Raw genomic sequence first — 17,520 nt, forward strand, 5'->3', positions numbered from 1 at the left:
TTTAATAAATTTTTTTATACATATTCAACCAAAAACCTTCAACCAGAAATATGTTTATTACACATTAAGGATACAGACCTCCTACTTCCACAAAAATATCCTTTGAATGCATAACGACACATTCGATAAGGAATTGCTAATTGAAAACTGTTTTAAAAGAGTAGGCCTGTTCTTTGAGGGAAGGAAGTGATTTCTAAAAGATTATTCATGAGAAAAGTAGACCTATTGAAGTTTCATTGTTATGTCTATAATTTATAAAACCCAGCAGGGGTAGAATTTTGAGTATGCTGCACATGGTATAAAAAGAACTTTAAGTCAATGATCCTTTTACTGCTAAATTTCTAAGAGCTTTGTTCTATGTTATCGTATTAGACACTGTTTAATTTAAGCTAAGTTCTCACATATCGGTAGAAGAATACTAGAACATAGATGGCAGTGATCAAAGAAATTTACATCAAACACTGCAGATAGTATATAATACACAACTCATTTTACAACAAAATTATAAGTTAATTAATAATTTTAAATTATTACAACATCGAAATGGAACAAACTAATAACGAAAACAAATACTATTCATTTATAGTTGAAACTATACTTATACTCATCTTATATTTCTGTAAAATTACTTTATTAACTAATTTTGAAAATGTGTTTTGAAAAATAACTGTGAATCACAAAAATTAGGTCCACGATGAGATAACCGTTGAGCTGGTAACCTGCGCACCGTCATCTGCAAAATGACACTACAGATTAGTTTTAGTATTATCACAAGTGATGATATATAACTCAAGGCAGCTGCGATTTACCTTGTAAATAGTAATCTATAGTATATATTAATGTAATGAAAAGTAACTAAAACCCTTTTAAAATCTTTTTATTGACATACACGTGTTTCAGTTTTTCCACCATCATCAGTGTACATTAACCTCTAAATAAGTAAATAATAAACAATTAAATAGACACATATGGACCATTTAAACATATGTTAAATTTAAATGACACAGTTGTAATGTTTTTTATTAGTAATCTGTATTTAATATTTTAATTTTTTCAAAAATTGGATTTGTCTTATTTTTCAGATTACTATTTAAAAATTTTATGAGGATCTTTATTATAATTTAGATAGATATGTAATTCTTCTTTTGTATTTAATTTCTCTCCTATTCTTTCGATATCTAAAATTTCCATGTTCTTTTCAATATTTGTGTAGTTATGGTCAGTTTCCAATGTGTTAAGCAAAATTAGATTTTATTGTAGACATGTTATTTGTTTTCAAAGCTTGTATGTGTTCAATATATTGGGCAAACTGGTAGAAATTTTAATAAAAGGTTTAAAGAACACATACCTACTTCTTCCGACTGAGCCAGAAGGACTATTTACTTATGGGTGAGCTTAGATTTGAGCATCAATTTAACAGGTGCCATATGGAAGGGAAAAAACATGTTGCATCTGTTTTTATTTTTTGACGTGACAACGTCTTATATTAGGTTGCGGCTCGGAGTCACTCATGAAAAAGTGTAACGCCGGTAACGTTACGATGCCCGTCCAGTGGGTCCGCCGCACGGGATAAAGCAGATAACTGTGGGTCCGCCGCACGGGATCCGCACGGGATAAAGCAGATAACTGTGGGTCCGCCGCACGGGATAAAGCAAATAACTATGTTTATTCGTGAAAATGTGGAGTGCTTAGATTCGTCATTTACAACAACTACAACAATAAAGGTAAATAATTGTACACTGATATTTCATTATCGTAAACTATGATTGATTGATTAATTGTTAGATTGACACAAAAGTTGAGAAACTGAGTTTATAGGTTATGTCATACTATTGACAAATGTTGATAGTGTTAAGTAAATTATTAGTTTAAATCACTCTGCAATCAATCGTAATTCAGTCGATTGAGAAGAAACAGCGCGTATTGCTAGTCAAACATTTAAAATAACAAATTATAACCTCTAACCTGTCATAACAGTGCGACCAAACAAACGAACTAAACCGACCAATCACCACGCACGGAGTTAGAATTTAACTGTGTTTAGCAAGAATTTCAAATTCCAATTTTAGTAAATGTTTTATTCAACTTTACCATTTACAATAACAAATTTTAATTAATTTCAAATTATGTACAATGTTTTAGTAAACAAAATATATTTCTATAGTTAAAATTTGTGCAATTCTTATTTTCATTCAATTCCTTGTTCCTATTGTGCAATTTAATAATATTCATGTCAATAAATATTCTACCGAGAAAAAGACGTTGTCACGTAAAATCTTCACCCGTAAAACCGACTTTACAGGCAACCATAATTTTTTTTTTACCTTCAACATCCTTTTATTACCCTAAAAAAAACTTTTACTTAAAAAACTATCATCAATTAATTAATTACAATCGAGCAACATTAATTCATTTTACCTAAATAAATTGCTATCTTGGAATAATCTCTTCTGCCTGTTTCAACCATTTTTCACTGTTTTCCGTGGAGACCACAATGAACAACTCCTTCTCCTTGTTCTCCAACTGTCGTCTCAAGTAAGTCACAAGTTCTTCATCCTGCAAACAGAGGTGTACTAAAAATATGAAGATGTTAGCAACACCTAACTTTAACACAATCATAGAATAAAATAAATAGTAAATATGTCAGTAACAAGTAAACAAACTATTCTCCCACTTCTTAGTTTCATATAATATTCAACTTACTACTCATTGATAAATACTTCAATAAGTAAGTATCTCACTTATAATCAAGTGACACTCAAGTTTGAGTTGTATAAGAAAAACAAATTCTTACAACTAAAGAAGATACTTTGGATTTTAGACTATACTTTAGATACAGTACAATGATCTTGTTATAAATGAGAATAAAATGGAGCAGTTTGTTCTAAGAAAGCACAAAGAAACAACAGGAAGACTACCAAGTATGGAGGAAACTACTACTTCAAAGTACCTGGGCATAGTAATTGAAGACTGTCTTGCTTGGACTGACCAGATAGATTTCCATTGTAACAAGCTCAGCACAGCATTGTATGTAATCCGCAGAATAAAAAGTATTCAAAGATTGCTTACTATACTCTCTATAAATCTAACATTTGGTACAGGATTACAGCATGAAGGGGAGCACTACAACAGGCAACTTGCAGCGGCTCCTCATACACCAAAAAAGAGTAATCAGGGTTCTAAGGAGCCTCCAGCCTATAAAATCCTGTTGTCGAGTCTTCGCAGAGTTAAACATACTCATTGTAGTGAATCTACATCCTGGAAGCAGTCTCTTCTCCATCTCAAGTCACCCGAAGCAGCAAGAACGGTGCCAATAATCACAACTACAACACCAGACATGCCTCTACCAAGGAGCTACCAACTCCCTGTACAGACTGACAGCCAGGAAATTGACCTACGCAGGAGCTTGGAATGCACTTCTAGAGTACTTGAAGAAGACCAACAGGCTGCAGTTTGGACGATGTCTGAAGTACTGACTACAAGAATATCCTTTCTATCAACTTAATAAAATTTTATCAATGGACTGACAATACTTAGCTAATGAATTTTAACAATGTATTTCTATGACCCTTGTTCTTATCTCTATGTTAATGTACAAAAGAATGTCAATTAACAATAAACAATAATAGATATGCTAACACACTAAGATGGTTAAATACAGTTAATATAAGATTCACGTAATGAATGAATAAAATTCTTACCACAGGCTAAAATTCTCTTTTGCTAAATAATTAATATATTGCATAAAGGAAAAAGGAGCTCCATATTTCAACACAGGACTTTGACTGAGAGGTTTGTGAAATAAAATAAAACATTCTTTTGTGTTTGACTGTACAAGTTATCTAGAGCAGTTGTGTTATCATTTTCAATAAGAACTGGTGAGTGAGATTCTGATCCACTAAAAAACCAACGGCCCTAACCAACACAAGTTAAATGCACTTTAAACATTCAAGAAGATGGTGGCTGTTGCCAGGTTGAAGGAGGAATAGCTGACTCTTAACTCATCATCTAGAGAGATTATACCTGGCCTCTCTTTTGGCTGTTGCAAATTTTGGATAGTGGGTCTAGGCCTTATCACAGTGCACAACACCAGAGAGAACATTTTTCTTCTTGGCACCACTATCGGCACCTTCTAGAGTGTGCCATCAAAGGACCCCCATTGTAATTTGTGCAACTGGACAACATTGGTGCTGGACCTTTCTTCTGCTTTCTTATTTTCAGAAACCTCACTACATAAGCAAAAACACTGCTTCAAGCTAACTAGCGACTAGCAGGAGCTGTTCAATAGATATTTCAAGCTCTCTTCTTTCTTTTTCCCTCCCGTTGAGCAAAAGGTGTGGTAAGTATTGCCTTCATCTGAACTATGGAAAGCAACAAGAGCCAGCCTTAAATGAGCAGAAAAATGCATTGAAGTCGGCGGAAACACTTTTGAAAATTTACTGTAATTTGGTTGAACAAGTTTAGATTGAAAGGATAACAGGATTTCAGACATTTGCCATCATTATATCCCTTTTTTAACATATAACAATGACAAATGTCCGAAATCCTGTTATCCTTTCAAACCTTCCATCGTCAATAACAAACTTTAAACAAATGTTTAGATTAATATTTTCCTGTTAATTTTACTTTGTACTGTTATGAATAAAAATTCATTTAATCAAACATCTATTCGCTTTCTGTGTGCTTTATTTACAACCATTTTGTTCAGAATAAAGTGTTCTACAAATTTTACTCTGTTTTCTGGTGAAGTAACAAAGTTAATGTTACCCAAAAGATGAAAAAAATGTGTTCTTTCATTCCAATTTTTGCATTAGACACTGGTTTTCTCAAAAAACTACATAATTTACAGTTCTGGGGCCCATTTTATTTATCAAGTCAAAAACCACGAGAAACAATTGAATTCGCCTCTTATCTACCTTACCATAATTTCATGAAGATCTTGTTTTACATAGTGAGCTGAAATCCAGGTGAAATCTTTACTAGCTGTAACTCATTTCCGGACCCATTTTTTTACAAACTTTTTTCATTATTTTAAAATGTAGAATGAGCTTCAACAGTTTCTGCATACTTTTCTGAATCACTCTGAATACATAAGTAGGTTAGAATATGGCGGATCTAGACCACTTTTGTGGACAACAGAAAATCAATCTAAAATCTTGTACAAACGTAAAAAATTAATGTGAAAACAAAAAATATCAAATAAATAGGAAATTTGCGCTTATTTCACATTTTTTTTTTTTTCGTTTTATACAAAGATTTTACATTAATATTCTGTTGTTCCCAAAAGTGGTCTAGAACCACTATATTCTAATCTACTTATATATACATATATATATATACTAGCAGTAACCCGCGGCTTCGCACGCAATTTCCTGTAGAAAAACAGTACACTACATTCATGTATTATTGAATCATTCTATCACATTCTAAATACTCCTGAGATAATTGATAGTCTTTCCTTCGTGAGCCTCTTGGCCGCATTATGAAGGTATGTACCAAATTTCCTGCATCTATCTTTCATGGTTTTTGCTAGGTGTTTATAATTTATTCAGTGCAATTAATTTATATGGATGAATCGCGATAAACTAATTTGGTTATAATGAATCAAATTCGGTCTGTTAAAATTAATTTTCTGTCTAAGATACTTCCAGTATTATTGTGGAGTTTTAAGAAACTGTATCAATGAAAACCAATTTCGATCATAAAGCATCTTTTTTCGGCTCTTTTCATTTACCTTTGATCTAACAAAATTCGATTACCTTATGTGTAAACATTCATAGCTTTGTACAATGAGGTGTACAATACTTTTTTAACAGCATTTAATAGTATTTTCATTACATTACTAATCATTGGTGAAATCAAAATTTAAAATTAGGCAATAACTTCTTCTATGCAATCTGCATTACACTACTGATCAAGCACTTTACAATAATAATGTTCTAAATTTTAAATGTAAACAAATGTTTCTGCCTCTTTGACAAACTTCAGCTGACAGTATTAACAGCTGTTAAGTATCAGTTCACTTTGTATTATGTGCCGTAGCGCAGTCTGCCGGATCCAATGTAAAACATTCCAAAATCAACAACTACTTACAAATGAAAAATTAATAAAAAAACATTTTACAGTGGACCAAATTATGAATCTAAACCATTCTCGAATTCCATTGAAAACACACAGAAAATTTCATAAAAATCGGTCCAGTCCTTTAAGAGGAGTTCAGTCACACACAAAACACAAGAAATATATATATATATATATATATAAAGAGATATATATATAAAGAAATATATATATATATATATATATATAATTTTTCAATAAACATTGAATCACAAAAAGTACTTGTTCCACCGGGACTCTATCCCGGATCTCTCACTTGCCGGGTGAGTGTGCTACCACTACACCACAGAACCCTTACTTTTTACGATTCAATTATTCTGTATTTTGGCCGTAACTGCCACATGTGCGTTTAAATAACCGAAATTAACACATATATATAAATACTTTTACATTAACATTTATGTAACAATACTTATTATAAAAATTTGTGTATGAAGAAAAAACATTTTTTGGGAAGAACAGTTCAAAATAGCAGGTAATATTAAGATAACAACATATAAACGAGCAGCACACTAAATTTACACAATTGTATTGTATGGGACACCAAAAAAAAACAAAATATTAAGTAAGCCACCGACCAGTCCGATGAGCACTGGTGAATCTAACTTGGAGTCCAGGTTATAGTAGGTCCCTGCGACCTGTCTGATCGCGACCCAGTGTTTACGCCGCAGTGGCAGCAGCACGAAGCCCAGCCGATAGTCACTTGGCACGTTCAGTATAAACCCAGAGATACGATCCAGTTGTAGACATGAAGGATCTCTGCCAACAGTTAGTTTTTATTAATTTGTGAACCTATTCAGGTGTATTTCTATTATATTTCAAGGCAGTGTAAAAAATTTTGTGTCGCATGAGCAAAGAAATTGCATTTCTCATTCTCAAAAGAAATAACTGAATTGTAACAAATGTTCAATATGGAAAAAATGTAAGACTCACAATAATTTATTAAGATTAAGCCATGTTAATCTTAATGTTAATTATCTTAATTTTAATAGTCAATACAATTAAATACACAACAAATTAACCCTTTGAGTGCCAAGTATTTATTGAGTGGGTATACTGAAAAGTGCCAGGTATTTTTCTAGTGGGTGTACTTAAAAGTGCCAGCCCTTTTGCAGGCATTTTGCAAGGTTTTAGTAAAAAATTCACAGTTCGATTATTTAATAAGCTATCAACATGATTCTTTTTTTTATTTTTCTCTGAAAACTCTGTTTAATTAACATAAAATAACAAAGTTACCATAACACTAAATTTAGGAATACCAAAAATGGACTTACCTAAAAAAAAATTCAACATTTTTTTAAATTTCATTTTTCAACGAAATTATTATGATCAAAAAAATTCATATCCTTTTCTTAGTCCATATCACTGGAAAGTGTATGCAATTGTCTATAAATCTTGAAAACTTTATATTATTATCTTCAATAATGAGTAAGTTATACAACTTTTAAGAAACTATTGTCACATTGTTTCCGGTAGCTATGGCAACCAAAAATGTTTATATGTGAGTTTCATAAATTTCAAGTTTGATCGTAAGTGTACTATAACAATTTATTTTGAAAAGAACGATTCTTCACAAACATTTTAATATGATATTATAAATATTAAAGGTTACAATTTTTAGTAACTTTTTACCCGAACGTCCGGTAAAATCGGACGTCGGCACTTTTCGGCCAACTTTTGTCGTCCGGTAAAATCAGACGGGCACTTTTCAGACACCTTTTGTCGTCCGGTAAAATCGGACGTTGGCACTCAAAGGGTTAAAAGTCACATACACCAATCATAAAATTGTTAATAAAATACTACTTGTAATAAGAAGCTGTAGTAAGGTGCGGTTATACATCGATAATATATCATATGTCAGAGATTATATTTGAGAAAATATTGTTTTCATGTTTTACACTTTTTGTAGCTATTGTGGTATAAATTGATTTTTAATGGTCAAGACAAAAAGTGCGTAAGAACCTTCATTTATACATAAATTTTGTCACATTTCACCCAGGCAAAAATAGTAGTGGTTAACAATAGCTTATTAAGTAATGGTTTTCTTCTAGCTTACCTATGGGCAAAATCGAAAATTACTTCATCAAAACTTAGACTATTTGTTATGTCTGAATCAATGCAAAGTACTGCCACACAAACAGATCAAATGTAAATATTTTTAAACAACCTCTTAGAAGCAATACATTTTTAAACCTGCCTTTGCTGGCAACCCCTCAAAAATGTACTGTAGCAGACTCACTGCCATGTTTAAAATGAAAATTGCATGTATTGAGTTATTTTAATAATTACTTTAAGTTTGTTGGCTGTACAACAGTTTTTCACAATTTTATTTTGATGATTTTATAAGATATCTAATTTAATAATCAATTTAAAACAAACACTCCAATAATATACTTTTTTATCTAATTATCGGAGTGTTTGTTTTAAATTGATAACTAATTCCAATAAGAACAGAGCTTCTAGAATGTATCTAATTGAAATAAATGTTTATGGTTTGAATTCAAAGCAATGTCATGTACAAAAGGTAGAAGGAAGTGTTTGGGCAATTAAGGTTTGATATACCATTTATATACATTATGAACAAAAGAGGTCCAAACACTTAATTACTATTTGCAAAGGCTACCTACTAATTTAGTTTAAAAAAATAGTTTTGAACTGTATTTTCTTAAAACATACTTGCGCTTGTCGAACCATATCGCTTCACAGCCGCGTCGCTGTAGCGCTGTCATTATGACATTCACATCATAGTTTCCGAGGCCTAGCAGTGAACGATGGGGGTTTATCCAAACATCAGGTGACAGCGACTGACATATCTCATCCAACTCCTGCTTTGTAAACGCTTGTTTCTTTTGAAACAGGTTGTTAAGGGCATGCAAGGCACACAGCTCCTTCACCTGTAAGTAAAAAAGATTGATCAGACGTGATAAACACAAGGACAAATCAGAAAGTAAATTCTTTTTGTTACATCTTAGGAAACAGTGAAAGACTACAAGACAAATCAGGGCTGTGCAGAGGATGATCAAACAGCTCCCATACGAATTGTTAAGCAGTTTTTTGTGTGTGTACTAATATGAGACCTAGTATTATTATGCAGAAAACAATGCCAGATTTATCATCCCACTCTTTTAATTTTATGCTGTTATTAACAAATTTGTGTAGTTTTACTATAACTATATGGTTTCCAAAGAGTTTTCACTTATTGACCTAGAAAAATTTCATCAATTTGTGTATGGAAAACATCTGGTCATCATGAATGTTTATACTCCAGGAAGGTTCTCTTCCAGTTGAACCCATACTATGTACAGCAAAAACCTATATGACTTTCATCTGGGCAAATAAAGAAGCGGTTTCCTTGGATGTCAAGAAGCAGTACATCACTTACCACAATTGTCAAGATATTGGGGTTTTTACGCAATATCCACCAAATGGAGTGGATCGATAAGTCTAGTATACTGCAGAGGATGATTGTTGAAATGAGTAGAGCTCCCTTAATGTTACAGGCTCTGTTGCTATCCTAAGCATGTAGAGTACTTCCCCTACACGACTTGAAAAGGCTGGAACAGATATAGCCTTCCATTCTTGCAAGTTCACATGCCTGAACTATAAAATTTCAAAATATTCCCAACTCCAAACTGACCTTAGCTTTGAGAAACGAGGTTTATCCAGACTTGAGGGGTGATAAGAGACATCAAGAGCATTATAGCTTTACTTGAGAGGCTCAAAGAGACCTTAAAAGTAAAAAAGAGGATGTGCACATTATAAATAGCTAGTATTTAAGTGTTTACACGAATTAATCAAAGTTAACTCAATAAATTCATGTGTTAACCCACCTTAATTCATGCTAAGTTTGGAGATGCAGTGTGAAGGAAGCCTATTTAGACATGCAACTTAATATTCAATGCTACTATTAATAAGGAAATAATTTATTTTGTTTGGTTTGAAATTGTTTTGTTTATAAGGTAGACGTCAAAAATGCTATTCAAATGGGAGATTGATCTCCTCTGAAAAATACATTACATAATTAAGAACAATCTAGTCTTTCATACTTAGATGTTTGATTCTAATGGGTACAGAAATGTGCATAACTAAAGGAGTGAGACAAAACATACTAGAGAAAACCTACTCTGGGCATTTTGGAATAAATAGGTGCTTGGAAAGAGTACGACAAATGGTTTGGTGGTCAAGGCTCACCAAAGATGTGAATTGTTGAACACTGTCCGGATTGTCTAGTACATCGAGTGAATTCTGCTGAATCATTGACTCTATCGCCTTTATCGAACAGACCGTGGAAAATTGTGGAAGTGGATCTGTTTGTTTTAAAAAATACAGATTTGTCCCTGTACGCAGGACTACTTCTCAAAATTCTTAATGGTTACTTTGAAAAATATGAACGCAGCTACGTACTGGTCGGTATTTACAAGACAAAGTATAACAACTACGATACAATGTAATAATGGAACAGCTCTAGTTAGCCGAGAATGGAAAATTTTGCCAAGGACTTGAGTTTAGTAAAGGCACAAGATCCCACATTTTCCCGAGTACAACGGCCAAGCACAGAGAGGAGTACAGATATGTAACGGATCCTGGAGCTTCTCACACATTGTTTGACAGGGGAATCCCTCCTGTTGAACTGCTCTACAGTAGGAAACTAAGAACAACTGTGCCTATCTTGATGGACAATTGAAACCAGCTTGGTCAAATCTTGAGCGATACCTAACATGTTGGGAAAGGTCAAAAACAGGGAACAGATTCCATTTTGACAGAAGACATCAAGAGATATCTCTTACCTATCTTCAAGAAATTGTTAATTGTCTGTGTAGTGTATTTAGTGTGAGAAGTACTAAGTTGGTAGGTATCCATAGTGATATTTAATGTCTGCACCAGTGATGTTGGCAGTATGTATTGTCAGGCGATGTATAACATACGATGTGGTCTAAAAGAAATAAAGAATGCTCATAGGCTGCTCTCCTGTGACGTCACATCACGCCACTACCCTACAACCAACGGTCCAAGCTGGCCAGCCAGCAGTCCACCCAGAGTCCACCACCAGACACCGTCATGTAACCTCCGCGTCCCGTCCGTTCCTTTACGAGCGGTCCTAGAGCAATGTTACTCTAAATGTGTAGTTTAATTATTCTTACCGACCCATAGAGAGTACAGTGTCGACCCGCATACATTACAGTGGCGACGAGGAAAACAACTGCAACAGTGGAACGTCGCTTACAGTGGGCGACGAGGAAAACAACTGCAACAGTGAATTATAGTGATTTAGTGCGGAAGGGCAACAAGCGTAATGAACACGTGCAAATAACAACGAATGTGCAGGGACATTCGGGACATTGAAACAGTGAATTACAGTGATATAGTGCGGAAGGGCAACTATCGTAATGAACACGTGCAAATAACCGCGAATGTGCAAGGACATTCCGGACATTCCAACGGTCGGGGAGTAGTAAGGTACGCCGATCGATATAAAACTATTTTGGTGTAAGCAGCGCACAAGCTGATTTTAATCGTTGCAATTAATGCCGTTAGACGATTATTTTTTACCGGGGACATTTTAAACAGTTATTACGGAGTGTACAAGAAAACAAAATGGCAAACTATCGGGTCTATGGGTTATTTTGATAGTGCGGAAGAATCGTGGCAGTCTTATATAGAGAGATTTGAGTTTTTTATTGATTGTAATGATATCGATAATTCAAAGAAACTAAGCACTTTGTTGACAGTTATGGGTGTAAGGACCTATACGTTACTGAAAGACTTAATTACACCAGACAAACCGTCTGACAAGTCCGTACAAGGAAATTGTGGACACTATAGCGAATCATCTGCATCCCAAGCCTTCTTTTATCACGGAAAGATTTAAATTTAGTAGGCGGAATCAATTGGATCATGAAACGGTTAGCGATTATATTGTGCATTTAAAACAGTTATCTAAGTATTGTGAATTTGGTGATAAATTGCCAGAACTACTTAAGGGGACAGATTAGTCGCGGGTCTGCGAGACCAACAGATACAGAAAAGACTTCTCGGGGAGGAGAACCTCACTTATGAAAAAGCCGTGCAACTAGCTACTGCAATGGAATTTGCTGAGAAGGGGGCGGCCCAGATGACAACTGCAGGAGGACGTATTCACCGGATGCAGAGCAGCGGGTCGATACCGAAAAGGACACAGGCGGCGAGCATCGCAGCGAGACGGTCATCGGACGGCGGGAAGGCGCTGGGAGACATCACCTGCTATTGTTGCGGCAAGCGAGGATCACACACAGCATCGCAATGTCGGTTTCGTGAGTACACGTGTAATCATTGTAAAAAGAAGGGACACCTTGAAAGAGTTTGTAGATCGAAAAATTATGTTAACAAACCTAATGAGAACAAACCAAATGTTTTTACAAATAGGTCTAAGGAGCCTTCAGCTAAAGGGAAACAGTTTTTACAGCAATAAAAAGCAATATGTTTATAAAGGTAGGCAGCACTATGTAGAGGAAAGTAAAGAATCAGCAGAGTCCGGTTCAGATAATCACTGGAAACATAAAGACAATGACGATGTGTATGACATTTCCAATCTATTTACGGTTAAAGAAATAGAAACTAAGATTAATAAAATTGAGCCAATAACGGTACAGTTATTAGTGGAAAGTAAGGAAATTGTATTTGAAGTCGATAGTGGAGCTTGTGTTTCAGTTATGTCAGAAAAAGATTGTAAGACTAAGTTAGGAAATATAAACATGTATCCAACTAGCTTAGTATTAAGTTCATATACACATGAAAAGATCAGGCCTTTAGGTAAGGTTATGGTCAATGTACAACATAGAGGTAAAGAGAAACAATTAGCTTTATACATCGTAGCTAATGGGGGCTAATCCCTTGTTAGGGGCGTGAATTGGATGCAAGCATTAGATTTTAACAGTTAGAGTGCCTAGTAATGTAAACAATGTACAGTCAGCTGATCGCACGAGCATGGTGGGGGTTGTGCCAACTGCAGGCGGCAGCGCGGCAGACGCATGCACGCCTGTCAGTGGAACCACAACACACCTGTAGAGGTAAACAAACAAACATCTGTCAATCCGTCTGTTTGTCAACAACAACAAACAAGTAGAATTACTGTACAATGAGTTTCCAAATGTATTTACGGATAAGTTGGGATGTTTCAAGGGTGCACCAGTTAAATTAAAGTTAAAAGAAAATGTAGTACCAAAATACTTTAAACCTAGGACGTTACCTTTTACACTTAAAGAAAAAGTAGAAGCCGAGCTGACTAGACTAGAACAAGAGAACGTTATTTCACCAGTAGATACCAGTGAATGGGGGGACTCCCATTGTACCAATTATTAAGGCTAATGGGAAAATAAGAATTTTTGTGGGGATTATAAAAATAACTGTAAATCCTTTCTTGGAGGTAGACCGACACCCGTTACCGAAAATTGAAGAAATATTTGCCAGCCTACAAAACGGAGAAAAATTCTCTAAAATAGATTTATCTTCAGCTTATCAGCAGCTTAAACTAGATGTAGATAGTCAAACGTATTGTACAATTAGCACACACAAAGGATTGTATGCTTACAATCGCCTATGTTTTGGTATCAGTTCAGCACCGGGAATATTCCAGAGAATAATAGAACGAACATTACAAGGTATCCCGGGGGTAACTGTATTTTTAGATGACAATTCTAGTAACAGGTAAAAAACAATGAGGAACACATGCATAGACTTAGACTAGTGTGTCAAAGACTTGAAGACAATGGGTTCACAGTGAGCAAGAACAAATGTAAATTTTTCTGTGACAGTTTAGAATATTTAGGTTTTGTTATCAGTAAACAAGGGTTGCATACCGCACCTAGTAAGGTTGAAGCAATTGTCAAGGCACCTGAACCTCAAAATGTGACACAGCTTAAAGCCTTCCTTGGTCTTGTTAATTACTATTCACGTTTCATTCCTAGGATATCCACTATTTTAACCCCAATGTATCAGTTGTTAAGAAGGAATACCGATTTTGTATTTAATTTAGCATGTAAGAAGGCACTACAAGAGATTAAGCAAAAGTTAATCTCTGCTGAAGTTTTAGCGCATTAATGATCCTGCATTACCACAAGTGGTAGCCAGTGATGCTAGTCCATATGGCATTGCATCAGTTTTGAGTCAGATTCAATACGACGGTACAGAAAGACCTATATCATTCGCAAGTAGAGTGTTAAATTAGCGCTGAGAAAAAACTATTCACAGATAGATAAGGAAGCATTAAGCATTGTATTTGGTGTTAAGAAATTTAGTCAATATTTATATGGATACACAGTTTTTTGTTAAAGACTGATCATAAGCCTTTAGTGGCTATTTTTGGACCAAAGAAAGGGTTACCTGCTTTCGCAGCCAGTAGGTTACAACGATACGCTTTGTTTTTAAGTGGTTTCCAATATGAGATTGTGTATGTTAAGTCCCAAAACCATGGCAATGCCGATGGTTTATCTAGATTACCTGTAAATAGTGAGATTAAAGATGAAATCTCGGATGATGACCTTAATATTAATGTCATAGGTACCTATTTGCAGTGTTTAGCTGAAAAATGACATACCATTAAGTCTATGTAGACATAAAAAGAGAATCAATGGTAGATAGTGAAATCAAAAAAGGTAATATCCTATGTAGAATTAGGTTGGCCTATTGTAACTGAACCAGATCTAAAGCCCATTTGAAATTAGACAGTCGGAATTAACCTTGGAGCAAGGAATCCTAATGTGGGGGTACAGGGTGGTAATACCTAAAAGGTTCAGAATAAACATTCTGAACGAATTGCATACTTCACACATAGGTAATGTTCGCATGAAGGCATTAGCCCGTGCATATGTATGGTGGCCTAATATCGACCGGAGACATAGAACAACTAGCTAACAGCTGTGCAGCCTGTTTGGAGGAACGAGCAAAAACCGCCCAAGGCTTTCCTGCATCATTGGAATGTTCCGGAACGAGTTTGGTCTCGAATTCATATTGATTTTTTTGGACCTTTTCAGTCCAAGTTATTTTTGGTGGTAAAAGATGCGTACTCTAAGTGGCCAGAGGTGTTGCCCGTTTGCTTCAACGGCAGCTGTTCACACGATTGTGAAATTAAGGGAATTATTTAGTAGGTATGGTATTGTAGACCACATAGTGTCCGACAACGGACCACCTTTTACCAGTCAAGAGTTTAAAGAATTTTTGATGTCAAAATGGTATCAAAACACACGTTTTCACCAACCATACCACCCAGAAACCAATGGTTTGGCAGAACGGTCAGTCAGAACTATTAAAAATAAATTGAAAACAGCTCTTCATAATTCCAAGGATTTAGAATTAGCTTTGAGTAACTTCCTGTTCACTTATAGAAATACAGTGCATTCTACTACCAATCTATCGCCAGCTCAATTAATGTTGGGCAGATCGCTAAAGTCTAGGTTAGATTTAATTCGCCCAAATGTTAAGGCAATAATGTCAGATAATCAAGAAAAACAACGAATTGTACTATAGGGGTAGTAAAACTAGACAGTTAGCTATTGGACAACCAATCATAGCCAGAGATTACAGAGGTAGAAATAAGTGGATACCAGGTGTGGTAGTTTCACGATTAGGACCAGTCACGTATTTAGTTGAACTGAATACGGGCATGAGGTGGAAACGACATATCGACCAGTTGGTAGGTTTACAGTGTAGTCCGGAAATGTCTGAGTTGACAACAATGCCTAGCCTCCCCAGACGCAAGCGTGGCAACAGAGCACACGCAGGAAACGATCGATATACAGTCGCGGGACAGAGCGAGCGCAAGGTCGCCAGTACTTTTAGCAACGACCTTGCCCCCCTCTCCGCAAAACCATAACAATAACAGAAACGCTCAGGGGCAAAGCCCCAGCCCACGTACAAATGTAAACAATAACAGTTCCAGCGTTTCACCCAAACAAATGACACCTGTTAGACGATACCCACTAAGGGATCGTAAAACCTTTAGTCAAAATGGACTTGTAAATACAACCAATTGTGACTTGTATATAATTAATATTGTTTAAGCATTATTATTATCGATTTGTTAATTGTGTTTCATTCAATGTGTTATTAATTGCTATATTCTGATTTATTGGTTTTGATTGAAGTGTTTGTGATTTGTGTTAAATGATTATATTGAGTTTGTATTTTGTTCTCTATAATCTATACTTACAAAAAATAAAAGAGTATAATGTCAATTTTCTTATTCATTGTAATTGATTTAAAATTGGAGAATTGTAAAAACAAATTGTAATTGATAAATTTCTAAAATTGTAGGGGACTTATGTATTTAAGGGGGAGGATTGTAGTGTATTTAGTGTGAGAAGTACTAAGTTGGTAGGTATCCATAGTGATATTTAATGTCTGCAACCAGTGATGTTGGCAGTATGTATTGTCAGGCGATGTAACATACGATGTGGTCTAAAAGAATAAAGAATGCTCATAGGCTGCTCTCCTGTGACGTCACATCACGCCACTACCCTACAACCAAACGGTCCAAGCTGGCCAGCCAGCAGTCCACCCAGAGTCCACCACCAGACACCGTCATGTAACCTCCGCGTCCCGTCCGTTCCTTTACGAGCGCGGTCCTAGAGCAATGTTACTCTAAATGGTGTAGTTTAATTATTCTTCCCGACCCATAGAGAGTACAGTGTCGACCCGCATACATTACAGTCTGATTGAGTTTTACAACGACTGCTTCAAGCTAACAAGGATTACTGGATAGACTGCTTAACTTCTGTCACTTTTAACTGATTGATTTCTTAACGAAGGGATGATTTTGTTGATTTATGTCTAATTATGTTTTGTTAATTGTGTTTACACAATTTTTCTTTTGCAACTTTAGTGAGTTTATACACTGTCTTGACTTGCTAACACTTCTAAGAACTTTAATCATAGAAAAGCCTGTTACGGCATCTTGCCAAATTTCATATATTTTATATTCTACATTGCAGTACGTAATGTCAAACTATAAACAAAAAATTAAACTGAGAAATTGGCACTTGAAGTGTTGAAAGACAATAGACCACAGGTAAAATTTTAAACTATAGCCTAGTCTTTAACAATCTAACCTGTTTTTCATGGTAGACTCCATCGTACGTTTTACTCATTTTGTTGGAATTGTGCTTGCAGAAGATTTGAAACAGGATCAAAATCAATCACATCATTTGAGAATTTTTTGGTTCCTTCTGTTTCAACACAATTAACTGAAGAAAAGGGCCTCAGTGCTGAAAATAATCCAGAGAAACATTTATTTTATGCACATACAAAATTTATAGAATTGAATATATGGTATTTCTATATATTAACTTAACTATGTTATTTAGAGACGTGTTGAAATTTACAGATAATTTTCTTGTGTGAAGCAGTATTTCGCTGTTATAAATTTGT

The 17,520-nt window shown here is 35.0% G+C and overlaps 1 protein-coding gene across 1 annotated transcript; it reads right to left on the minus strand.

Moving 5' to 3' along the window:
* Positions 1 to 612: 612 nt before the first annotated feature.
* On the minus strand, positions 613 to 17,301 carry LOC124371785 (josephin-like protein). The gene is made up of 5 exons (XM_046830129.1): positions 17,202 to 17,301; positions 8,797 to 9,014; positions 6,699 to 6,879; positions 2,419 to 2,556; positions 613 to 733 (listed from the first exon to the last, which is right to left on the minus strand). The coding sequence occupies exons 1-4, from the start codon at positions 17,238 to 17,240 to the stop codon at positions 2,431 to 2,433; spliced, it is 564 nt and encodes a 187-aa protein (XP_046686085.1). The 5' UTR covers positions 17,241 to 17,301; the 3' UTR covers positions 613 to 733; positions 2,419 to 2,430.
* Positions 17,302 to 17,520: the final 219 nt, after the last annotated feature.

The sequence above is a fragment of the Homalodisca vitripennis genome, unplaced genomic scaffold (assembly GCF_021130785.1).
Source record: "Homalodisca vitripennis isolate AUS2020 unplaced genomic scaffold, UT_GWSS_2.1 ScUCBcl_1989;HRSCAF=6300, whole genome shotgun sequence".
In the NCBI taxonomy this organism is placed as follows: domain Eukaryota; kingdom Metazoa; phylum Arthropoda; class Insecta; order Hemiptera; family Cicadellidae; genus Homalodisca; species Homalodisca vitripennis.

Bases quoted from the DNA above. Each gene is read 5' to 3' on its own strand.
- LOC124371785 (XM_046830129.1), bottom strand. From the start codon at position 17,240: ATGAGTAAAACGTACGATGGAGTCTACCATGAAAAACAG. The intron at 9,015-17,201 runs GTTAGATTGTTA...TTTTACTTACAG, and splicing joins GAGTCTACCATGAAAAACAG to GTGAAGGAGCTGTGTGCCTT. The intron at 2,557-6,698 runs GTCGGTGGCTTA...CTCTGTTTGCAG, and splicing joins CACCAGTGCTCATCGGACTG to GATGAAGAACTTGTGACTTA.